At 43.6% G+C, this 27,102-nt stretch overlaps 1 protein-coding gene across 6 annotated transcripts in view; it reads right to left on the minus strand.

The window, feature by feature from the left end:
* The window catches only part of Mast4 (microtubule associated serine/threonine kinase family member 4), a 590,473-nt gene that overhangs the window by 417,127 nt on the left and 146,244 nt on the right, over window positions 1-27,102 (minus strand). For all 6 annotated transcript variants that reach the window (XM_052743383.1, XM_052743380.1, XM_052743379.1 and 3 more), the window contains exon 2: window positions 4,407-4,560. In XM_052743383.1, the coding sequence (XP_052599343.1) occupies window positions 4,407-4,560 (154 nt within the window). The remainder of the gene's footprint in view (window positions 1-4,406; window positions 4,561-27,102) is intronic.

Here is a 27,102-nt window from a genome sequence, read left to right on the forward strand (position 1 = left end):
GCTATTCAATATGTCCCAGGCCAGCCCAGGCTACAATGTGAGACTCTGCCTCAAAACCAAACAAGCAGATTTTAAAAAGCAAAAATTGAATCAATCAGGGTATCAAGCTGCCCTTGGTGAGTTTACCTTCTCCACCAACTCCAAAGCCCCCAATTCAGTTACTCACAAAAACTGCTGCCTGTTATGGTGATATTTTATTTTGTACTAAAATGTTATTTGTATGTTAATAAATAAAGTTGCCCGGGGGTCAGAGCTATTAGCAAGTCATAGGAAAGCCAGGGTGGTGGTGCACGCCTTTAATCCCAGCACTTGGTAGGCAGAGCTAGGTAGATCTCTGTGTGTTCAGGGATATAGCCAGCATTGGAGACACATGCCTTTAATCTCAATACCAACCATAGAAGACCTGGAGGTCTGTACAGACAGGCAGTGACAAGGTGGTCATGTGGTTGGGTTTACAACCAATGAGAAGGCAGAACCGAAAGTCTTTATAAAGACTTTAACACAGGAAGTAGCTCTCTTTCAGAGAGGTAGGACCACCGCAGGAGGAAGGGTAAGGTTTTAGCTCTTAGCTCTGACCTCTTGGCTTTGTTCTTTGCATTGGTTCTGTGTTTCTTATTTAATAAGACGGTTGGTTACATCTACAGCCTGTGGCTGGGCTAAGTGCTTCTCACGGGTTTCTTTATTAAACCCTCAGCTACGCTATCTGGAGGACCAGTTACCAATGCTTTCTCCTGCCCCCAACTTTCAAGGACCTATTTTCCAAAATAGACTTATGTTCAATGGTTCTTTAAAGCTCTTCTAAGGATGGGGAAACTTTTTTTTTTTTTAATTATCTCACCTAAGATTTAAGCACCCAAAATAGTTGTACAGCATCCAAACTGTATGAGGCTAGACTTGATAGAGCTGCTAAAAGAAAGAAATGGGAACCAGGTGCAAGTATTCATTCTCATAAAGCTAAAGGCCAAATTCCATGCTCCAAGTCACATTGCTGCAAGATTTTGAATCATTTCAAAGCTTTTAATAAACTACTTGTGAAAAAAAAAGGTGAGAATAATTACTACCCAGCTGTCAAAGGCTGTGCAATTAAAATAAACTTTCTAATTAAAATGAATAAGTGGGTGAATCGGAACCATCAGGATTTCATTTCTCTTCCTATCAGTTAAGGGTTAGACTGAGGCTGGACCGCTTACAAAGGCGATCTGCATCTAGGAGTGGGAAGCAAGAATGGTCCTAACAAGCAGCAGAGAAGAATCAGCAGAACTCTAGTGAAAGCACCGTTTACTCAAGGAAGAACAGCCTTATGTGTATGTATGTATGTGTGTGTGTGTGTGTGTGTGTATATATATATATATATATATATTTACTTATATATATATATATTTATATATATGTATGTGTGTGTTTACACTCACATATACATTTGCACACATCCATATGACGCATGGCATGCATATCATACACACACACACACACACACACACACACACACATACACACACACAACTATACTCTGCATGCATGGTGGTGCATGAATGTCATAAAAGCTATGGGTAGAGGCAAGGAAGTTTTGAGTTCAAGGCCAGCCTGTGCATGCACCATCATGCATGCAGAGTATAGCTTTGTGTGTGTGTGTGTGTGTGTGTGTGTGTGTGTGTGTGTGTGTGTTATATGCATGTGTCATGTGGATGTATGTAAATGTGTGAGTGTAAACACACATACATGTGTGGTATATGCATGTGCACATGCATGCATGTGCTCACACATGTACATGTAAGGGGTCAGAGGTTGACAGTAATGCCTTCTGTTTTGCTCTCCACCTTTTTTTTGAGATGAGGACTCTCAGTGAATCAGAAATTCACCAATTCTGCTAGACAAGTTGGGCAGAAAGCCCCGGGACTGTGCTATCTCCGCTCCCTCGATGCTGGGAATACGGATGAATGCTTCCACACAGGTGGAATTCAGACCCAGCACCTCATGCTCACATAGCAGCACTGTGTACTGACTGACATCTCCCCAGCTCTGCAGGCTTTTTTTTTCTGTTCTTCCCTGGGCCTGGTCACCCTTCCTCCACTCCAGCAGTGTGACTCTCTGGGCCAACTGCTCCACCTCTACTGACCATGTGGCAGCAGTATTTCCATTCCTCAGAAATTCCATTTCCAGAAAGTCAAAGCCCATAATTCTAAATGAAAAAAAAAAACATAATTCAAAATATTTTCCAGACCATTTATGAACTGGCAGGCAAGACTGTGGTATGTAGACAAAACTTCCTTCAGGGCTTAAAACTAATGGTGTTCCTTCAAAATATTTATGTTTAGAGGAAAACATCACAAAGATGAAATAGAAAAAAATCTAATCTGTAATGTGTTAAAGTTGAGTTCACCGTGAGAGATTAAATGTGAGTCTTTTGTAAGTTATGCTTTAATTTATCCTTATTTGGCCTTTTATCAAGCTAGAATAAAAGTTACAAATAAAAATAAGAGTATTTAAATATAAGTAGATATATTTATGTAAATATATAAGGTATAAATATAAATAGAAGTTATTTATGGGGCTTCTTAGATTTGAGAAAACTTCAGTTTTAGATGGAACATTTATATCTCCCCTTTTTGTCTTTAATATATATTTTTATTTTCAGTGGACACATAATTACACAGACTCACAGACTACAATATTCTTTTCTCTGTTTCATTCTCATCTTTCTCTCGTTCTTTATTTTTGTGGTACTGGGTTCAAATCTAGGGCCCATGAATGCTTAGGCAAGTGTCTGTCACTGAGCCACACTCCAGCCCTGGAGTTGTTTTTAAACGCATGCAGAATGACTAAATCAGGGTGACTGGCAAATTTCTCACCTCCAGCACATAGCATTCATGCTGGGGACATTCTAGATCCCTCCCTACCTGCAGTTTAAAAATGGGATTCTTAAAAATGGAATTGCTGCCAATCAGTTACCCAACTGTGTTAGAGAACAACATTATTTTTTTCTGTCTAGCCCGCCAACTGTTCTCTCTGCAAAGTCCCTTTCCAAGGCTCTCACACTCCCTCTCTTCTCATAGACAGTAGCTTTCATAGCTCACTCATAAGTAACAGGCAATACCTGCTGCCGTGCTTGACCGAAACATTTAAATGACTTACCTGTAACTCTGTAGTTAAACACGGGGGAAGATTTGATAGCAATCTCACAAATGAAGATACACAAGCATCCAACAGAACATGCTCTGCATCACCTACAGGCTACAGCTTGTGTCGGATGTGATTTCTGAAGATCAAAATGTTGAAAGAGCCGAGGCTGGACCCAATATGCTGCCACTGGAAAATGGTGACGCTTGAAGAGCGGGGGTCCAGCAGGAGGGCTTCAGGTCATTGGGGCCATGCTGCTGAAGTGTCTTGTGGGAGCCAGCTCCCCCATCTTTCTCTCTCTACTTCCCAGCTCCCCCATCTTTCTCTCTCTACTTCCCAGCTCCCCCATCTTTCTCTACTTCCCAGCTCCCCCATCTCTCTCTACTTCCCAGTTCCCCCATCTTTCTCTCTCTACTTCCCAGCTCCCCCATCTTTCTCTCTCTACTTCCCCATCATAAGATGATCAGTCTTATCCCACTGTGTGCTTCCTGTCGTGACGTGTTGATCTGCACAGTCCCAAAGCAACAAAGCCCAAAGAGACCCTCTCTTTTTATAATTCAGTTATCGCAGGGTCCAGTTAGAGTAACAGGAAGCTGACAAGAAAATACAAAAGAAAAACCACAATATCATAGGACCACAAAAATGACTAAACTCACAAAGACTGGCCACACCACAGGTTGGCGAGCAGGCACACCAATTACTTTGCTCACCGATTGTTGGTGAGAGTATAAAGTGGTTGGATTTGGGCATCTTGTCAGTTTGTTAGGAACACTGACTACTGATAAAATAATGCATACGTATCTTTAAAATGGTATGCTGGGCAACAGAAAGCAGACCCAACACACAGACTGTGTGGCCCATTTAACACAAAACACTTAGGATGAATCTCATCTGCAGGAACAGGCAACAGATCCACAGTAACCTTGGGACAAGGAATTGTGTGTGTGTGTGTGTGTGTGTGTGTGTGTGTGTGTGTGTGTGTGTGTGTGTATGTCTGCATGTATACTGGGGACAGAAACATTTTATATTTTGATCATGCTGGTAGTTACACCAAAATATAAATTTCACTAAATGCACTTGTGTATATAGAAAATATGACCCGGTCATTGTATATAAACCATATTCCATAAATGTTTACTGTTCAAGTCCTTAATTTAAACTGCTTTCTGGACTAAATGAGACTCCACAGAAGGGTCTACAGGCAGGCTTTCACACGCAGAACTCCAAGGCTGTTCAGGATCCTGTAAGAGACGCACAATTCCTTCTCTGACCCACTTGCCCCGACTCACCAGTGAGGGCTCCTCCCAGGCTCCCTCGCCGCAGCTGCTTCCCATCCCCACTCAGCTGTCGCTTATACTTCAGCGACTTTCCAAGGCCACAAGCCACATCTGGGTTGCTGCATTTCCGAAACGGCATGGGTGGTGGAGACAGAATGTGGTCAAGCTGTAGAGAGAAGGACAGTGGCATCATTCTTGGGGACACTCAACACAATGGATTCTCAGGCTATCTTCTTTGCACCTCCTTTTCTAAACACGCTCCGTCCAACCTTGTTTTTAATTGTCCTAGTTCGGAAAGTTCTAGGTTTCATTCTTATGCCTTCTTTCTGGGAGCCAGTGTTGCTCAGTGCAAAATCACAGCACCAGGTAGTGAAGGCAGGTCACAACACATGAGAAGGTCATGAGATTAAGTTCAACAGATTATGACCACAATTTTTAACGCAGTCTAGTGGTTATCACCAAACTCCACAAGGGCTGGAAAGATGGCTCTGTCAGCAAAGTGTTTACCATGAAAGCACGAATATCCAAGTTTGCCCCTCCCCCCAGAATCCATACAAAAAAAGCCTGGCATGGCGGCACATGCTTGTAATTGCAGCCCCATATTGGTGAGATTGGTTCCTGGGCTTGTGGGCAAGCTGGTCTAGCCTAACCGGAGAGTTCTGGGCCAATGAAGAACCTCTCCAAAAAGGTGGACAGTACCTGAAGAATGATACCTGAGGTTGACCTCTGGCACCCACATGCACACACAGGTGCACCCAACCCCCTACAAACACAAACACACACACACACACACACACACACACACACACACACACACACACACACAAAACAGGAAGGTATCATTTCATGACTGAATTATACATGTATACATGTGTATCCTGGACCCTTATAGAAAATATGTCCTTCTGTGGACCCCCCATACGAAACATTGCTATATAAGAACAGATCAAATCTCATATATTGCTCACACACATACACACACAGGAGAGGAATTTCTAAGCACCACAGCCCTTAATGGAAATCAATACATCCTTCTATCACTCGCTGGCTCTTAAAAAGAAAGCCTGTCACAAGAATCAGAGAAACCAAAGTCACTTCAATAGATGGCTTTCTACAAAAGGATCCCCTGGGTTAAAGCACTCATGTCAAGATCCGTTCTACTTTCATGAGAACACCTTCCAGACCTGAGGAGAGTGGTACCGTCTAAATGTTCACCGCAAGTCAGAATACCTGTGTGTGCTCTGAGACAGTTATTAAGGACGAAAATATTCCTGTGCATATACATGTGTCCTTACCACAATTAAGGGCCCCCAAACTATTTACAGACTCACAGAAATTCCAGTTGTCCCAGAAAAGGGCCAACTTCATACAATTTTAAAAGCAGGAAAAACTTGGACAGCACAGCTTAATGAATGCCATTTTAAGGGAGGTTTCACCAAAGTCTCTTTTGTTTTCATGGGAAAAGATGGGCACTTGGGTGTAACGATCTGGTTTGTTTTTAAGACTATCATAGATGTTCTTATAGGAGGAAGAATGTCAAAGATTAAGCCATCCATTTGTCTGTCCATGTGTTGCGGCACATGCAAAATCTCTGCATAAAGAAAACAGTGCCTGCTGGTGGGTCTCCCCTCCCTAGAGAGCTGAGACTGAACCTTCGTCGGTTCAGCTCCACAAGCTGTGAACTTTCTCCCAGCCTCGCCTGTGTCTGCTGGCAGCATGCAATGGATTTTGAGTACTTCTTAATAAGAACCACCTACAACTCCCAGATACTGGGGTCCTTACTGTATTTCATTGCCAGATGGTATTTAGGTGAGAGGACCCTGAAGAATGAGCACTCCATCCACTCTAGGATCAAAGCCAAATCAGGAGGAGAAGGAACCCCAGAGGGCACTTCTCAAAGAAACAGCCCTTCCGAAGGAGGAGCTGTATTCATCTGAAGGGGTCAGCCCAGACTATTGCTCATGACGTAAGTGTCCACTTAGGGGGCCTCCAAGGAGAGATTCCTGTCTAGCCTTAGACGTTTTGCCCTTAAATCTTATAGACAATGAAGCACCTGAACAGTTACTCATGAGCAACTAGAAAAATGCAGTACTCCATCTGTAGTCCGACTGCAGTCGCTCTACCAAGCAACACAGAGGTTATTGGTGCTGTATTGTTGAAACCACTGTATATCCTTACCCATTTTTCTTTTTTAAAACGGCTAATTATTATTATTATTATTATTATTATTATTATTATTATTATTTTGCATTGAAAATTTTCAGAGTAAGCATGGGATGGAATTAAGTGAGAGAATGAACATACTCTGTCTATGTGCTAGGGAGGAAATGCTATCCTTTCCCCCAATCAGCTTTCACCTCTCCCCACTAGACACATGCGAGTGCACCCCCTGATCCCCTCACAGAATCAGCTGCAGACATGCCTCTTCTAAAAACACAGATAATCTCTTAAACTCATCTATTCTATAATCCATATATTCTTATACAAAATCTCCAATCTTTTGAATTAAGGTCAAAAGGGAAAGCCAGACTTAGTATTATCAAGTTGCTCTTTTCCATGTCTAGGAAAATTGCGGCCACAAGGTGGCAATGTACCACAGACATTCAGCAAAATGTTCCATGCTCGCTCCTCCTAGTCAGGGCACCGAGAATGAGTGGCCGCCCCCCTCAAAGCCATCGAGCGGGTTCAGGTCCACTCTACTTAGTTATTCTCTCTTAATTACTAGTGGCAGCTGTATAAAACACAAATATTTATTGTTTAAGGTCCGTCAGCTTCTGCTACCCGTTTTTCATTCGCTTGCAGAATTACACTTAATTACTCTGGGGAAGAGTGTTGTATCACAAAACAACAGAGCGTTGAAAAAGAAGTAGAAGAAGAAAAAGAGAAGGAGGACTCTCCTAAGTAGGAATTATGTGATCTCTTTACATATTGTCAACAGTCACAAATGACACAGGCACGTGGAAGAAAGAGAAGGAAATTAAAGAGAAAGTGTGTGTGTGTGTGTGTGTGTGTGTGTGTGTGTGTGTGTGTGTGTGAGAGAGAGAGAGAGAGAGAGAGAGAGAGAGAGAGAGACAGAGAGAGAGACAGAGACAGAGACAGAGAGACAGAGAGACAGAGAGAGAGACAGAGACACAGAGAGAGAGAGAGAGACAGAGAGACAGAGACAGAGAGAAACAGCTCCTTTTTCCATCACAGAAATGAAGTCCATAGGCCGGGATTTTTCATCAGAATCATAGCCTCAAGAGGAGACTACTATTTTAAACCCGGGGAAATTGAGGCAGTGAACAGTGAGGCCTGAAAATGGCTCAAAAACTGGAGAAAAACCTACGAGCAGAACCACGCTCCAAGATCCCATTTCCCTCCTCTATCAATCCACACTCCCAATAGGGCTCCCTCTAAACATATCATTTTTCCAAATTTTCTGCACTGTCAGTGGCTTTAGTCTTTCTATAACAATTAATCAAAGCTCCTCAAAATGGCCCGCTGCAGCCTGGCACTTGGTTTCCCATTTTTTTGCTGGGATTCCAACACTCACGATCCCTTAAAAACCACTTCATCATACCCTAGAGCTGACCGTACATATCAAACTTGTCACTTTGAACATTGCCATTTAACTGATTTCCATTTAATGTTTTCCAACTTTTCCATACCCCAAAGTCGGCGCTCTACAAGTTTAAGCAGAGGATGTCCTGAAACTCTCACTGAGGCACACGGGCACTGAAGCATGGCCTTGTTCTACTCACTCAAGCATTTCCAGTCTCCCTCCTTCGGCAGACCGCAGGCTGCTACAGAGCCCAGTCCACTCCTTTGTCAGCTAGCATGCTATCATCCATAAACACACTGTATTGAAAGGGATCTCTGATGAGATGCCTTTCTTTTATCCGCCAATAGCAAATCGTGATTTCCCATGACAGGACTTCCTCAAAAATCCCTATATGTTGGTTTTCACAAAGTCATTTACATCAAGGAAGAGCCACAGCATACTGGGAAAAGGTCCATTTACCCATGACTAAATTTAGAATTCAGACAGAGGTGTAGCAGGTCACTACATGCCAAAGACAGACAAATGCTCTTCCTAGAAGCCTATTCCAGGAACCACGAAAGCATCTTAGGGAACCAAAGGTGCATGACCAAGAGAAATCTAGTCCAAATGTGATGGAAAGTTCACAAAATGATTGGTCCTGTGACTGCTGGTCACACACAATTCATTCGTGGAATAGACTCCTATCTATGTTTTCTCTAATCGTCTCCCTCATGGCTTGCTGTCTGATAAAGAGCTGAGAAAAATAGAATCTATCATGATTACATGTGGCTTCTGTCTTCAATGAAGACGAATGCAAGTCAGTCGGGGCATTTATGAGAGCATCTAATCTTCAGTTCCTCTGCCTTTCCCATCACTCACCATCTGCAGCTATGGACCATGGGCACATCTTCCTCTGCTGAACGCCCCCACCATGGCGCCACCTACCTGCCTCTATAGTGTACACTATAACTGTCCACAAACACCATGCTTCCAGCTTAACTACTCTCTTCCACTTGAACTTCAGACCTTGTGCCCTCACGGTCGCTAAGCATTTACAGGGATCTCATGAAGAGGAGGAGACATTTCAGACACCAAGGAACCACACTCATTTCTTCTCACTGCTCAGGACACAAAGCTTACAGACCATGCTAACCTCTCTTCCTCATCCCACACTCCAACAGTATGTCTGCTAACTCATCCTTCAAAACACATCTCACAACCCAATCACTTCATTTCTCCTACTACCCACCTTGTCCCTGCCACGGTGACCTCCCTTCTAACAACCTCCCAAAGGTTCCTTCTGCCTTCTCACTAATCTCAGGACAGTCACCAGTGACCCTTTGCAAGCATATATGCCAGATGCCCCCGCCTGGTCTGCTGGAGTCCTTTCCTGGTTTCTCTTTTTACCAGAGCCAACTCCATGTCGACACACTGGCCTGGTAGGTCCTACCACCTGCCTGACCCCAGCCAACACTCCCACTGGTCTCAGCACCCCTTGTTCTCCTGCAGAACTGAAATGACCCCAAACACCTTCCTGGGCATCTTAGCTGGCCTGCCCCCACACTTTTCCAGAGCTCCATTCGAATGACAGTCTCTCTGGGAGGCTTCGGTGCTGACGATGTAGAACACCCTCCTCCTCACCTGAGTCCTCTCCCTTTCTTTTTCTTCATAGCATCTACTGTCGGGTCACATATGAGACCTTTCATGCTTGATTTTGTCATTCTTCCTCTGTTGTGATGTGAGTAACAAGAAATGTTACAAGTCTGTTTCTCCTGCTGCCTTGTCCCTAAAATAGCACGCCTTTAATCCCAGCACTCGGGAGGCAGAGCCAGGCGGATCTCTGTGAGTTCGAGGCCAGCCTGGTCTCCAAAGCAAGTTCCAGGAAAGGTGCAAAGCTACACAGAGAAACCCTGTCTCAAAAAACCGAAAAAAAAAAAAGGAAGGAAAGAAGAAAAAGAAAGATAGACAGACAGATATTTTTAGTATGAATAAATGATAAATGAGTTGCTAATGCCTGGTATATAGAGGTATTTATTCAAAATATAACAATAGTAAAAATAGAGAACACATGCCATAAAGAGCCCTTATTGTCGAAAAAATATGAAAATTACACCAAATGTAATCAAGGTGAAATGCTACATACTTTCACAAAATTGAGCTCTTCATGAATAGGAAGAGCCTTGGGTTATATCAAATGGCATCCTTTAAAAGAGCCTTTTATATATACTAAACTAGTATGCTAATTTTTGAACAGGGCTATCTCTGAAGGTGATTCCTAAATAATGAATTATTCGACCTTTTAACTGTATCCCTACTGGCATATTCACTTGTGTCCATCAATCCAATGTCTCTCAGCTTCATTCCTCTTTTCTGTAATTCTGCATTCATTCCCAAGATGTGACACATGCATTTTAAAGACCCATCCTGAATGCATGTGCCCTAAGGCCAAAGTTCATGAGTTCAAAGGAATCACCAATGTCATCTGCATTCATAATGGAACCTCACTGCTAAAGTCCTTTTTGTGTTTAAAACAGAGAAAGGGATTGACTAGTAATGTAGTTTATGAAAACATTGCTCAGTTATTCTGTTTCTTGATATTAAGCAGTCTAAAAAATCAAAACCAAAGATACAAAAGCACCTGAATTATGAAGCTACTTGCTTATAACTCTAAGTACTTGCTCTTTCTTTTCTTTACCATTCAATAAAGAATCAAAAAGGCAACCTGGAATGACTTTACTATATTTTAGAATTAGATTTTACTTTTAAGGCAAAGCCTACAATCAGTATTTAAAACCTGATAGAATAGCCTCCTATAGCTAAGATAGTCATTGCAGGATTCACACTAATTCCACGGTGGCTAGATGATCAGAGCTGGCACTTAAGTGACCCCATTAAGGTATTTACCCCTTAACGCACCATTTCTTCACCTCAGAACATGACTAACAATCATACTTATCTTCCGAGCTGGCTGGGAGGACCAACAGGTCTCACACGTGTAAGTACCTGAACACCCGTAAACAGAAGGTTTTTACAACCATTTGTGTTGGCTGTAGGTACTTTCTGGTTTTCCTCTTCCATTGCCTAGGAGAATGTTTCTACATGGAAATTGAATCTGCTATAACTTTACCCAGGACTCTGTTTTTTTGTTTGTATAGCTTAAGTGAAAATTTGGTTTAAATTCCTGTATAGTTATCCCAGGCCAAATGCTTCCATACTGGAACACAGAATGCCTGATACATGAGAAGCCACATTTTCTTGTCCTTGTATGTATCATCAGCCATGTTATCACATTTAGGAGGGGTCCTGAATCCCTCCAAATGCTCAGTGACCGAGTTCTTCGGCCACATCCCAGGCCAGCTATTTCTGTCTGAAGAATGGATCTCAGCAGTGCTGAGGACACAAAGATGGTGGATGAAAGGGGTGAGCACATCAAGCAATCCATAACCTAAAATACTAGTGCTCACTTTCTGTCTTCCCAGGCTCAGTTCACTTGCTCCTTCTCCTAGACAGCTGACAAGAGCTGGCTCCTTATTCACCTGCCCTTCAGAGGCATACTTCTCACAGACCCTTACCTCTGTTCTGCACTACTCAAAAGTACATAAAAAAAATACTTCTTATTCTTGGCACTGCCTAAAGAATATGCTATGTCCCCTCACTGCATCCTAATGTCTAAGTATTGACCTGTCAGACCACCAAGAGAGTGGCAATCCTGACCATACTGTATTGGGTCTGTTAATTGATTTTGCTGACAATCATTCTAGATTACATCCCCCAGAACACAGGCTTCCACTTAGTGATGCTGTAAGCAAAAGCCCTACCAATCTAGCTGCTCAAATCCATAACGGGCAAGGAAGAGGTGCATACCACTGGGCCCTGGTCAACACTCATCTCCATTTATGAGTACTTACTAGGCATTTTGTTGTTTTTGTTGTTCTCTTGTATGAAACAGTCTCTATTCCAGGGTGGCCTCAATTCAAGATCCACCTTCCTCAGCTTCCTGAGTACTGGAATTAATACAGGTATGTACCACTCTACCCAGTTTAGCAAGCAGCACTATGCCAGGCTTAGTTTGAGGCACCCGAGTAGGCAAACAAACAGTAAACAATACAGACTCACTGGGAGCTGCATTCAAGACCAGGAGAGAGACACTGTAAAGATGTCTTAGGTCCCAGCTCCAGGACCAGTGTTGTCGCTGCTGGGCAGCGGGTGGGCTTTCTCCTGGGAACTACATACCTAGCCCAGTTTCCCCAGACACCTTTGGCAATCTCTGACTCCTCCCCAGGAAGTGGAATGTGTCCCATCTCCAACCAAAACTTTGTGCAGACACACCTCACATTATCCTATGAAGTAGGATGGTCAGTTCGTGGAGACGTTTGTCTTTACACACACATAATCTCTCTCTCTCTCTCTCTCTCTCTCTCTCTCTCTCTCTCTCTCTCTCTCTCTCACACACACACACTCACACACAAACACATACATAAACATACACACACATACACAAGCACACACATATACAGATATACACAATTTCTCACACACATAGTCACATGTACATTCACATACACACTCATATGCATACATACATACAAACATATATATAAACATACACAGATATACACACTCACATATACATTCACATACACATACTTACACACATGCACAAACACACACATACACACTCTCACATACTTATACACACAGATATACTCTCACACATACATACATGAACATACACATAACCACACACACACTCACATATACATGAATACACATACACAAACACAAATATAACCACAGTTTCTCTCTCTCTCTCTCTCTCTCTCTCTCTCTCTCTCTCTCTCTCTCTCTCACACACACACACACACACACACACACACACACACACACACACACAAAATCATTGGCAGTGCTTGGAGTCATTCTTGGACTTGGGATAAGTGTAGTAGCTGAGTCCAAAGATGCTACTAAATTTATCTTGCAAAGCACAGGGCGGCCCCAACAACAAAGACTTATTGGAGCCATATGTCAAGATGCCACTGTTGAGTTCTCTTGCTCTATGCTTCCTTTCTTCTTGTCTGTCTTCATCTATTTTTAAATTATTCCCCTACTAAGTTATGCGTTGTAGTAAGTCACCTTAAAACCTTTGAGAACAAGCTGGATGTGGTAGTTTGAATGTAATTGGCTCCCATAAACTCATAAGAAGTGGCACTGTTAGGAGGTGTGGCTTTGTTGGAGTGGGTGTGGCCTTTTGGAGGAAGTACGTCACTGTGGGGATGGGCTTTGAGGTTTCTATGCTCAAGATACCACCCAGTGTTACACAGTCCACTTCCTGTTGCCTTCTGATCAAGATGTAGCCAGCACCATGTCTGTCTGCATGCTGCCATGCACCCCTCCATGATGATAATGGACTGAACCTCTAAAACTTTAAGCGAGCCACCCCAGTTAAATGTTTTCCTTTATAAGAGTTGCTGTGGTTAAGGTGTCTCTTCACAGCAGTAGAAACCTTAATTAAGACACTGGGGGTAGTGACACATGCCTGTAATCCCAGCACTCAGTAGGTGGAGACAGAAGAATCAGAGTGTAACGCCAGTCACTGCTACTTAGTATTTGAAGCCAGCCTGGCCTACGACTTGTCTTAAAAAAAAAGCTTTTGAGAACTAAATGAGAATGTTTGTGTTTACAAGGTCTGATAAGTCAACAATTCCCCAAATACTAACTCACTCAAATGATTTAATTGTTTATTGCGATCACCTTCTCATTGAATGGCCACTTTAAAAAGCAGAACAGAACTCTTCAATAGAATATATTTAAACTGGAAAGTGTACTGGATAGCAATATCCTTTTCTATCTTTGATATCTAGCAGGGGGACAAAGTCCAGAAATTTGAGATTCACCTGCCTCATCTTCCAAATACTGGGATTATAGGCATGTACCTCCATGCCTGGCTTCCATCTTTAATTTCATAATGAATTCCTGGCATCACAAACTTCAATTAGCAATATGAAGTAAGTTTCAGAAACATCCTAGCATGCATTGTTAGACCAAACTACAATGGCCTAAACAGAGCCACGACCAGGTTCCCTGTTTTCAGATCATTGATCTTCTTTCCTCCCTTCTGAGTGAAACATGTACATTAGCACTTGGATAACCTTATCTCACTTGCCTGTCAACTCAACGTCAAGAAGGTCAATTCCTTTGCTCATGAACGTCTACACACACACACACACACACACACACACACACACACACACACACACGCACATCAAACACCAGCAAGAGAACATAGTTATCATCCAAGGAAGGGTGCTATGCACAGGCACTTAATTGCAACTGAGTATTTATTACACGTACGTTAAGCAGCAAGTCCAACCACTAAAAGATAGGAAAAACAGAGCTAACATTATTTGACAGCCTTAAAAATGGCATTTTCCCATACACTTCTTAGAATATTAATTGGTACTCAATGTTTGGTTTAGAAATAGGACACTGGGGAAACACAGGGAACTGTACAACTTGACTTTGCATATATGGATCAGCTGTTTTCCTGTCGCTTTAATATTCCAGATGTCTCCCTGACCTTTATTTAGGGATCTAATCTATGCCTGCAGTTGTTTACATATCTGAAGTCATTAAACTCCCTCGATACGCTCCTGTCCCCACCAGCAATATAACTAAAGAGTCTGACCCTGGTTAATAAGCAGGAAGAGAAAACACTTCCCCCGGGTTATTTCCCTTCAGTATAAGGCAGAATGGAAAAGTCTCACATGCTACCACAGAAGCTGGCATCATATGCCCACTTCCCCTTTTCTCGGCGTTAGGTTGTATTACTATTCTTAACTTACCAAATGAGGGAACAGATATACAAGAATTCAACATCCTCAGCGCCATAGGAGATAACCTTGTGGATCAAGCCCAGTTCCCTGACTTCAAAGCCCCGTTCCTCCCATGTCTCTGACAGGGCTACCATGGTAAAGCAGAAGAATCTGGGGAATCAACTGAGAATATTCCGTAGAGAAAATCTTATGCTGAAATTCTGTTGTCAACAAGTCCAAATGATCCAACTAAATCCTACGTGGTGGCCTATCAGGTGGTTCCCTCAGCTCAGTGTTCAAGAATCACAATACATTAGCAGTGTAGAGCAGCCAAAAAATGTATACAATCCAATATTTCTTGATATTACTGGAAGACCGAGGCCCACACAAGATACAAAGATATTTAGCTGGTGTACAAATCCACTCCAGAACCCAAATGTCTAGACCTGACCCACTGTAGATCCTGCTGTGCGTCCTTGGGTACTTTGCCTCCAGAAGCCCCAACACACCCAGCATGCTGCTGCTATTGTAACCAGCTTAAACGATTCCTGGTAGTTTTCTAATCATATATTCCATCAATCCAAAGTCGTCCTAAAAGATGATCCAAATGCTCACTATAGATAGACAATGGCTTAGAGCTAAAGATATAAAACAAAGGGATAATGCCTGCAAACAAAACCGCTACCACAAAAACAACACAGTAGACTCTGAGAGGTTTTGGGGACTCTGGAGCTTTAAGTACAGTGGTGGTCTGGCAGCTCATGAATTAATTTTCCTTACTATGTTGTCTGAGCAATACTGCATTACTCATGCATAGCCTTTGCTCACAATTGCTCAAATAGATTATGGTCAGCAACTTGGAAGCTAGACCAGAAAGGACATGGAGTATCTAGACATGCGTTTTAATTCTTCTTTGGGGTTTCCCCTAAATGCCTATCTTTTTTTAGCCATCAATTGGTCCACCGGGGCCTGGTTCTCAGGAGCTGCCAACATGCCACATCCTATTTCCTGAAAGAACCAGGAATGTGGCAAGGAAGAGGTTAGCACTCCAAAGCAAGTATCTAGGCATGAAACAATTTTAAAGAACTATCTTATTTTCATGTATGTGGGTTTTAAATGCAGCCTGTGTGTACGTATGTGCAGGTACCCACAGAGGCCAGCAGAGGGCACTGGATCCCCTGGAGTTGGAGTGACAGGTCACCCCATGTGGGTAGGAGAACTGACTGAACTCAGGTCCTCTGGAAGAAGGGCAAGTACTCCTAACCACTGCACCATCTCTCCAGTCCAAAAGCAAACCATTTTTAATTTCATCAGTAAAATAAAGGTAACAGTATCTTCCTCACAGGATTCTTGTGGGTCAATATTCAACCCTGAGTGTAATACAATAAGACAATGAAATGCTGGCTCTTTCTTTCCCATTCTTCCGACCCCTTCTCAGGCTCATTTTTTTTTTTTTTTTTTTTTTTTTGTCAGATTTGGGATTTTTCTTCCACTACATTCACAAAACTAAAAGTTAAAACTATGGAGTTTTATTTATTTATTTATATTTTTGGTGGGGGGGCAAAGATAGCTCCTCTTGTAAATGCTTTTTAAACAAACCTATAAATAAATATTCATTTTCTGATTTTCCATTAAGAGGAAAAAGGCTTTTGGGGTAAGTCTGCAGTGGACAGAGTTGAAGACTGAACTCTGACCCAAAAGGCAAAATGAAAGTTCTTAAGAATCACGTATCACAAGTTCTCAGGCGCCCAGGGGCATCATCAGGTTAAAACAGACATAGTTAAGAAAGACAAATCGAGACAAAGACTAAAACTACAGCGAGCGGGAATATGGTGAAGGAACGGTTCCAGGGGCTGAGTGGGCCAGGACCAGGAGGGCTGCATTTCTCAGCTCTCATTCTCCTCAAGGGGAGGAAAATAACCAGAGAATCTGATAGGAGAGAAGAAGCAAGAGGAAAAACTGGGGGATGAGGAAGAGAAAAAGAGATCAGTAAGAGGAATTCGGAAAACACAGCAAATGTCCCGTGTGCTCCCAGCCTGCGAGTCCCCCGAGACCTTCACCTTCCTCTTTTGGCTGTCTGTGATAGAAGCAAAGAAGACCCAGCTTCTCTCTTAGTGAAAAATAATACATAGAAGTAATGTTATTACACATTTATTATCTGGCTTAATAAATGTATTATTGTGATGGATAATTTTGTCAGCATGATACAGTCGACAATTATCTGGAAAGTGAGCTTTCTAGGCATGCCCGCAGTAGACTGTCTTGACTACTTCAGTTGAGGTGAGAAGCCCCTCCCACTGTGGGTGGCATCATTTCGTGGGCTGAGTCCTGGACTGCATGAAAAGGAGAGCCAGCTGAGCGCAAGCCTCACTCTGTTCTGCTTCTTGACTGCAGGTGCAAGGTGGCCTGCACCCTTAAGGGTCAGTCACTGTGAGTTCTCCTGCAGGAAATGAACTGTAACCTTTCACTGCAAACTGAAATAAGCCCTTAAGCACTTTTGTCACAGTATTTTATCACAGCAGCAGGAAAAGACACTAAGACAGTTAGGAAATGCTTATTATGAAATAAACATTTATAAATATATTTCACAGTAAGTTTTAAAGTCATTTTTTTAAAGATTTATTTATTATGTATACAGTGTTCTGCCTGCATGTATGCCTGCATGCCAGAAGAGGGCGCCAGATCTCATTACAGATGGTTGGGAGCCACCATGTGGTTGCTGGGAATTGAACTCAGGACCTCTGGAAGAGCAGCCAGTGCTCTTAACCACTGAGCCATCTCTCCAGCCCTTAAAATCATTTTTAAATTTTCAGATAATAATATTTTAAATTCCACAGCCTTGCATTGCCAGCTCCTCAGCTTAGCACATGGTATGGCCCATGCCTAATTTCTAGCAGACCAGGTTCCCATCCTGCTGCTGAATACTTTGTTTCCTGGAGTTCATTCTCTGCTTCACAATTACTATTCTTCCTGTCCTCTATTCCCAGAACTTGAGGTCTGCGGATTACAGGGTATTTGCTGACTTTTCTTGCCTCTGAAATGCAGTCACAGCTGGGGACCTGCCTCACCAGGATGGTAAATTGCCATCCTGGCATCCTGGCCTACATAGTGCCAAGTATCTGCCCTACCTCTACTAAAGCTGCACTCTGGATTTAAGGCTTGCGATGGAACTCTGCTTAATAATGCTGATGTCTAGCTATCCTGTGTATAGTTCACAGCACCTTAGAGCTGAACTCCAAGTCACCCTCCCCATCTGGACTCCCAGTCCCTAAGAGTCAGACTGACATGAACTGGAGAATCAAAGAGAAGCAAATGGAAGAAAGGCACACAAAAGAAAGAAAAGAGGACATGGATAAGAAAATGGGGAAAGAGAAAAGGGAAAATAGCTTGGTTGACACTGGAGAAGATGAAATCCAGCCAACTGGATATTCATACTCTACTCTTCATTTGGGTTATAAGCATGGGGGAGATTTAACTGCACCCCGAAACCCCCCTTTGTTGGTCAACCATGAAGTCAACTCCCTCACACACGTATCTTCTCCATGGAAGGTAGAGCTATGTGCAGGACCAATGCTCTCTCTGCCAGAAAGAACACTCTGCTCCAGGCTACAAGAGCACAGGGTGGATTGAAATGTCATCAGCATCCACATACAATCAGGCCAGGAAAAGAATTTTTTTTTCCTTTGGTACAAGCTCTTAACTCCACAAAAAGAAGTATTCACCAGAGCTACAGGGTGGTAAAAAGAGAAAACGGTTCACTGACAAGTCTCCTGAGTCTTCCTAGAGGCACCTCAAGACCAGGTCGAGCTGTATAAGGAAGTCCAACAGGGTTGCTGGGACGGGCTAAAGAGCTTTATCACGGGCGTTCTCCTCCTCACATGTTCACAAACAGTAAGTCTGGAACTATTATTTAAAATCACACCCAGGAATGGAGAGACGGCTCAGTGGTTAAGAGCACTCACTGGCTGCTCTTCCAGAGGACCTAGGTTTGATTCCCAGCACCCACATGGCAGCTCACAATTGTCTGTAACTCCAGTTCCAGGGTACCCAATACCCATGGCAAAAATATCAATGCACATAAAGATTAAAAAAAAGGAAAAGAAAAAAATAAAATCATACCAAATTTTAGCCAATAAGAGTGAGAATTCTTTATTTCCCTTCCTCCCAAAGAACAAAACCAAAAATGCATGAGGGCACAAAAACCTCCAAGAGGAAACCTGACAAGCTGCTGTGTCAACCAATTCTACCTCAGAAAGTGTGAACACGCTGTCTTCTGACAGAAGGCAGAAAACAGACTCAGAAAGATGAGCCACGAAGCCACCTTACACTCAGCCTCTGAACTAACTCGGTCTTTCATGCCCTGGGGTCCATCCTTTCCCTTCTTGTTCACATCTCACTGGTGAGAGGATTCTGTGCTGAACCCATGTGTATCCGAAGGCCGAAATCAAAAGACACACTAAGAGAAAGTTGCAGGTCTGAACTTCAAATCTGCCCGGGAGCACAGAACTCCACTCCGCAGACACGGGAGTGTGCTCCTCAACACACTTCCTGGGGGTGGAAGCGGGTGGGGACGTTGGGAGAACGGACAGAGGGTGGCAGACGGATGCAGTTGATGGGTGGAATGATTTCTAATGTTCATTTACTTTATTTGTAATCAATATATTTAACTTTACATTTTTAATTAGCCAGTAGAGGAATCTGAGTGCTTTCCACACAGAGGAACGATGATAGTTTGAGGCAATGGTGTTGCCGCTTGCATTAACCTGATCTTTATACTCTGTATACATGTACTTCAATATCACAATGTAAATAGATGTACAATTATTATGAGCTAATTAAATGTAATTTTAAGAACCCAAATTTACAATGGATCAATACTATTTTTTTTTCTATTTTTTTCTTATATGAGGATTTTAAGCAATCGTTTTTCTCTGTCATGTATTTGTTTAAAGATGAACAAAACCCAGCTCATACCACAGGATGCACAGCTTTGACTGATGAAGCCACACCTATGTGACTGGTCCAGCTGGGGAAGCCTGTCCCTCACTACACATGCATATCATCATGGATGTCAGAAGCCAGGCTGCTGCCTCACCAGCATTATGGTCTTTGGCCTCCAATTCCACATTTCTCTAAAAGCTAAACAGGGCAATAGAAGGGAGGGGATGGGAGATGAGAACATGAGGGACCAGGATAGTCAAGCTGGGGGAGGGATGGAGTGGGAGAGCAATGAAAGAGATACCTTGATAGAAGGAGACATCATGGGGATAGGGAGAAACCTGGTGCTAGGGAAATTCCCAGGAATCCACAAGGATGACCTAAGCTCAGACTACTAGCAACAGTGGAGAAGGTACCTGAAGTGGCCTACCCTGTAATCAGATTGGTGAATACCCTAACTGTCATCATAGAGCCTTCATCCAGTAACCGATGGAAGCAGATGCAGAGATCCACAACCAAGCACCAGGTCGATCTCCAAGAGTGCAGTCAAAGAGAAGGAAGAGGGAGTCTATGAGCAAGGACAAAAAGATCATGATGGGAAAATCTATAGACAACTGAACCAAGCTCAGAGGAACTCACGAACTTTAGAATGACAGCCGTGGAACCTGCATGGGACCTTACTAGACCCTCTGCATATGGGAGACAGTTGTGTAGCTGGGTCTGTTTGAGGGGCCCCTGGCAGTGTGATCAGGATCTATCCCTGGTGCATGAGCTGGCTTTCTGGATCCCATTACCTATGGTCGACACTTTGCTCACCCTTGATGCAGGAGGGAAGGGCTTGGTCCTGCCTCAATTGAATGTACCAGGCTTAGCTGTCCCCCCCATGTGAGAATTTACCCTTTTGGAGGGGGAATGAGGAGTGGGTTAGGGGCAGGGCGAGATGGGGTGGGGAGTGGGAGGAGGGATGAGAGGGTGATCTGTGGTTGGTATATAAAAATGAATAAAAAAAATTTAAAAAACGCTAAACCATCCTTCCCATCACTAAGGAGCCTAGGTACAACCTAGCTATAAGTCACCACAACCACTAACATCTATCCCTGACCTTCATCATTAATGCGATTCCAGGCATCGACAATGCACAGACATGCACCAAATAAAACGCTGATGGACCACTGGTACACTTATGTCTTATGTATGCAGTGTATGAAAGTGGACTTGAGTAGTATGACAGTAATATAGCCCAAGAAACTTAAAATACTAACTGTCCAGATTTTTATACAACAAGTTTGCAGGTGCCTGGTTCATTTAACAAATTCACCAAGCACTGACTATGCTCCAAACATTGTTGGATAAGGTGGTGACTAACACAATATCTTTCTTCACATGGTAATCTTGGCTATACGGAAGAAAGGAGAATATGGCTTAGAGTGAGGACATTTGAATACTGGCAGTTGGCAGCGATGGCCCTGATGGGGTTGAGGTGGGTAGAGACACCTGCTAGAGGCATGCGAGATGGAAGGACACTGTTCAGGAAGGGGAAGGGGAGGTTTCCAGACCAAGGGAATATGGAGTACCAGGCCCAGACATGAGAATGAGTTTGACATGCTTGGGGGGAAAAAGCAAGCAAGGTGACTAGGTAGAGTCGTTTATCTGTGGTCTCAATGCCTGGCCCTTCCCCATCCAGACCAAGTACCATCCCAACTGCTCTCTGCAGGTCATCTCACTTAAGCAGGAAAACCCTCTGACGGGTGTTTTCATCAGGGAGCTTAAGTGACTTAACAAAGGTATCAAAGCTGCTGACTCCTGCCTTTCCTGCATCTCTCCCATTTGTACATGCAGCCCAGCACCTGTGGTGTCAGTCACAGACTCACAGCTCCAAGTTACTGCTGAGTGTGGTCCACACTGACACAGGCCAACTAAGACATGAAAGAGGCTCCCCTGTGCCCACCCTCTTTTCAATTCCTATTGTGTGATTTTTTTTTTAAATGAGGCTCTTATTGTACTTCTGGACCATTTCCACTCCACCGTTCTCTAAGCCCCCAAAGACTGCCTCCAAAAGACACCAGCTAGCAGAAACTCCTCACCCCAAGGAAACCACACACGAAAGAAAGGGAGTGAGGAACGTGTGTCTGCAGCAGGCCTGTGAGCACAGACTGACATAGGGAGATGATGTTCAGAGAAAATACCGAAGTAGAGAAATGACCTACCATGTGCATCTCTGCATGGCACAGTGCAGAACGTGCTGAAGCAACCCCACAGTGGGCAGGATTTAGACAGACAAGACTGCACAAGTCCTGCACTGTGCAACTCCAGATCAGTCACCCCCCAAAAGGCTGAGCCTAGAAACATGGCAGATTCCCAATCTTCCTTGTCTAGAATGTGTTCTTCAGTGTTCCACTGCCCTCTCCTCCCGTCTCTCTTTAGAGTTTACAACAGCCTGATGCAGTGGTTCTCAACCTTCCTAATGCTGCGACCCTTTAATACAGTTCATGCTGTGGTGACCTCCAAAAATTATTTAGTTGCTACTTCATAACTGTAATTTTGAATACAGATATGAATCATGATGCAGATGTCCGATATGTGACCCACAACGGGGTCATGACCCCCATGTTGAGGAACCACAGCTCTGATGCTTTCTTCTCAAAGTGTTCACACGTGACCAGAGCCCTGTAGCTTAAACCAAAAGGAACACCTACCCATAGACACACCCAGCAACCAGCTAAGACTCCTGCCGATGGCTCTTCACAATTTCCTATGCCTACCCAGAAGGACCAGTGGATGAAGTCACAGTACAACCCGCAACTTCATAATACCAAGACACCCCCAAATCCTTCACAGTCAAGTCACACAGCAGCAGGTACCAGAGGACAGACAGCTCCAAGGACATCACCTACAAAAACCACGAGTGTCAAACACGGTGGGCGTACTGAGGAAAAAGACTCAGCCTGTTTGGCAGGAAAAATCACAAACTACTAACACTGACGACCTGGGTCCAGGCACTTGGTGCAGAAAAGTACAATACTGTCCCTTGGTCAACGCATCGCTACCAAGTTTTATGCCTCATCTCTCATCTACAGCCCCAACACTCAGCAAAATGGTAGGTACGGTCAGCGTGGTAATATGAGCCTCTCAAGACAGCAGATTCGCTCTCCACATGGCAAAGAGATGCACCCTGGAGGCAGAAAGAAAAGACTGAAATTAAGTTGCGATGCCCTTTCCCACGGGAAACGATACCATTGGCTAAGTCAGACTTCCTTAGTGTGGAGCCCAGTCCCCATCGCCTTTGAAAAGCCACTGACACTCATCTCCTTCCTGTCCCACAAGAACCCCTGCCCCCAGAGGTCAAGCCAAGCTGACTGTTCCCCACCCCACCCAGAACTCAAGCAGGCTGGAGCTAAATATCCCAGTGTCCTCGAGGAGGGAATGGCAAGATTATCTATCTGAAAGTATGAGATCATTTTACATCTGTGTTACATAAATGACATTTCACTAAGATGTGAAATAAATGTACCATATGTAAATATGTGTCCTTTCTTCTCCAGTGAGGAGAATAGGAAAATGTAAGAAAGTCAACCTTGAGAATTATTTCTGAAAACTTAGAAATGGTTAGTACACAAATCACAGAAACAGCATTAAGTGGTGGCATTTTTCATGAGTTAATAAGGCACTGTAGCTAATTAAAGAAAAAGAAAGATCTATAGGAAGATGACAATAGAGGCGTCAATAATTCAAGACTTCAATAACTGCTCTCCAAGAGGGAAGCCATCTACCTGAAACCTTTTAGAGACTTTTATAATTCAAAATCTTAGGCAGTCACAATATCTCATGCTCAGAATTTAATCAACAACAATGGTACTTAATCAAGTTTGAAAATAAAAGGTCAAAGAAGTTAGCGGAAAGGAATACGAGCAACCAAAGTATTCAGCACAATCAAACCCCAGAAGTCAGGCTGGGGAGATGGCTCCTTCAGAAAAATGCTTGCCATACAAGCAGGAGGATCCGTGTTCAACCCCCAGAACCCACAGTATAATTCTGGAGTGTGGTAGAATGCTTGTAAACATGGTACTGGGGGTGGAACAGTCACAGGAGAATCTCTGAGGGTTGCTGGACAGAATCAATGAACTCCAGGGCAATGAAGTGGCCCTGTCTCAAAACTGAAGTGGAAGTGGATGCTCCTGAGGAACTATACCTAAGTTTGATGTCTTACCTCCATGTCCTTGTGTACACAGTGCACCCCAAACACCTGAACATACACATTCACACACACACACACACACACACACACATCCACACACTTCAGAAGACAGACCTGAGTCACAACACTTTCACTGTGGAAGAGAACATGTTAAGATCACCTTATCTGATCTACAGGAAAATATGCTCAGAATAGGGATTTCTTCCACTCTCCCCTCCCCGACTCGCACTCTACCCATTCCTGTTTTATTCCCAAAGTCAGAAATTTGAGTGTGTGTCATTCTCTGGTAAATCCTCAAAAGCTGGAAGATGCTTCCACATAGTAGATGCTGGAGCCACGAGTGTGGAAGAGACCATTTTGAGTGTTCCACCTTGAAGATACAAAATTCTCATGGACTCTGCCCAGTAAGTATGAGAAAAGTGGATGTGCACCATGCTCAGGCTAAGGTGCACAACCACATGCTCACAAAGCCCTTCCTCACTCCCGTTTCATCAACTGCTTGCTCTGGACAGGGGCAGCTCCATCAGCACGTCCCAGACTGAGGCCAAAACCAAGGAGAGCCCCAGTTACGAAACATGAACCAGAAATAATTGAAATATATACACATGAAGCCACCCAGAATCCAAGGCTGTTAACTGCCCCTCTCGGTTTATGGAGCGGCCACATGACACAATTTGGGGCTAAGTGGCTCTACTCCGAGCTGCCAGGGCTCCTGCAGCATGTGCTCTGAGGGGATCTGCTTACAGGAGAGGCAGCTCTTTCTTTCCAGGTATTAACTAAGCCAAATCTACGTTCTTAAAGAATGCAAATGACAGGGTAGAGTCTACAGCAGAACAGAGTTTTTATTAGCTACACTGCCCCCTGCCTCAAGCCTTTCTGAAGACTTGTTTGACTGATCAAAGTCAAGAGAGCGACTTAGAAGTTACGCTGTGAGAAGTAATCAATACCGGCCAAAGAAAGGCTGCTCTTGCAGATGTTTCGCTCAGAATCCTCGAACAGGCTTAAAAGTCCTCCCACAGAAGCACAGTCTCCCAAGGACAAAACCCAATCAGGATGATCTAGACACAGAAAGGGTCCAGAAGTCAATGATGAAGGCATCAAGGTGCCCAAAGGGATGCCACACTAAGCGGAGATTCTCTGCTGCTCAGGGGTAGTGCTACAATAACATCAATCCACTCTGTGGCACTTCTCCCTTCATGAATGACATTAACAGCCTCTTCTTGAGTGTAGGTCAGAGTCTGGGGCTTGCTTCTAAGGAACAGAGCACGGCATAAAGGATGTGTGACTTCTGAGGCCTGGCTACAAAAGGTGGACTCCTTCCCTGCCTATGTTTCCACTCAGATCTGTGGACTCACACTGGAGCTCCTCCCGCCTCATGTTCACACAGAAGAAACTGCTATCATAATTCATACAGCCAATCAGCCCTGTAGAGAGGTCCACCTGGGACGACTCAGGAATCAAGGCTTCTGGACAGAAGCTTGCAGCAATGTGCCTGCGGTGTGCGGAAGCCATCTTGAAACTGCCCTCTCCAGCCCCTGTCAAGGAAATCAGCTGGCTGCATCCTGGCCACAACCTCAAGAACTGACCTGGAGCACGACAGCTCAGCTAATCTACTCCAGAGTCACTACCTCAGAAAACTTTGGATTCTAACATTTTGGTTTTGGTTTCTGAAGCTGCTTAAATTTGGAGGATAATTTCCCTATACAGCAAAGGGTAACTAATATGTCAAGAGCCCTCTGGTCTAAGTATATACATGTCACACAAGTCCCACGTTCATGGTGACGTCATGACGTTGGTGTGTCAACCACACACCAGCTCTGCCAACATGTCCCACCAACTGCAGCACTCCCTGCTTCTTATCACGGTTTCTCATTCATCGTGTTGAAGGGTAGGAGAGCAGCCCCTGTCAGGAAAGCATTCCCTGTCAGCCTCCATCTTTTGAAGTCTGCTTTGCATGTACCACACATGGAAACCAGTTTCATTTCTTTTATCACACCCTCTAAGGGAGCCTGTATATCATCATGATTCACACACACACACACACACACACACACACACACACACACACACACACACACACAAAAGCTCAAAGAACCAAAATGATAGCAAAGAAAATAACAGACATTATTTATACCTGATGAAGGAATAAAGAACACTACTTTAATCTTTATTCATTCCTATTCCTTTTCCCAAAAAGGTTTGTAATAGCCCTAGCAGGGACCACTTTCTCCATCACTGGCCCACTGTGGTTGTTATCAGTTTGTTTCAATTCATCAGAATCCGTATGTCAGTCTCTATGTAATTTACTATTCGCCAACAGTATTTTGGTGCCTGTCAAGAGCAAAACTGTATCTTCAATTGCATGTGAGCAGATAGGGAACTGCACATAAGCCAAGGCACACGCCGGGGAACAAAGCCAATGTACTGGGTACCACACCTCTCCCAGTGTTGTGCGCCATCTCCTGCTGTCCCAAGTGGGGTATGTGGAATAGAAGGGGGGGTGATTAGCAACTGGTCCAAGGTTTCACTTCTGTGACATTGGTGGTGGAGTCACTAACCTGTTCTGGGCAGGAAAACAAAACTAGGAAACAGTGACATCCTTTCAATCGACGTCAAGGCCTATAGGAAAGCAGGTTTCTGTAGAGAACAGGACACGTGAAAACAAGCAAGCAAAAGTAACTTCTCCAGACTCTCTGACTCCAGCTGTTCGTTCTAAGACAAAGCATTCTCCGTCGCTCTGTCTTGAAGCAATAATGGAAACCGAACATCAGAAGCTTGAAAGGAGAGAAAGGTCGTCAGAGATCGTTTTTTTTTTTGTTTGTTTGTTTGTTTGTTTGTTTAGACAAAAAGAAAGGCGGTGTGTGCCACCCGCAGAAGGACTGTTTCCAACTCCATTCCAAACTCATGTATCGAGTCCTTGTTCGGTGGGAAGACACTAAACTCGCAAAGAGTGACAAACAGAAATGGCCACAGTCAGCACTGTCTCAATCTAGTAAGTGACTTAATCATGGGCAGGTCTCGGGTCCCCAAGTAAATAAACCCTGTACAATCACAGTCCCTCTACTCAGACAGACACATGCACATAGAGATACAAAACTTTACATATCATCGGCAAGTGGTCAAGGTCCATGGCTCTTGGGACAAATAATTCCTTGGTTATACAGAAAGAGAAAAAAAATGGAGAATTGTATTTAATAAGTTCATCATTTAATTTGAAATATTAGACACTAGGCTAGCCTC

Source organism: Peromyscus californicus, unplaced genomic scaffold (assembly GCF_007827085.1).
Source record: "Peromyscus californicus insignis strain IS unplaced genomic scaffold, ASM782708v3 Scaffold_18__1_contigs__length_77618521, whole genome shotgun sequence".
NCBI classification, from domain to species: Eukaryota; Metazoa; Chordata; class Mammalia; order Rodentia; family Cricetidae; genus Peromyscus; species Peromyscus californicus.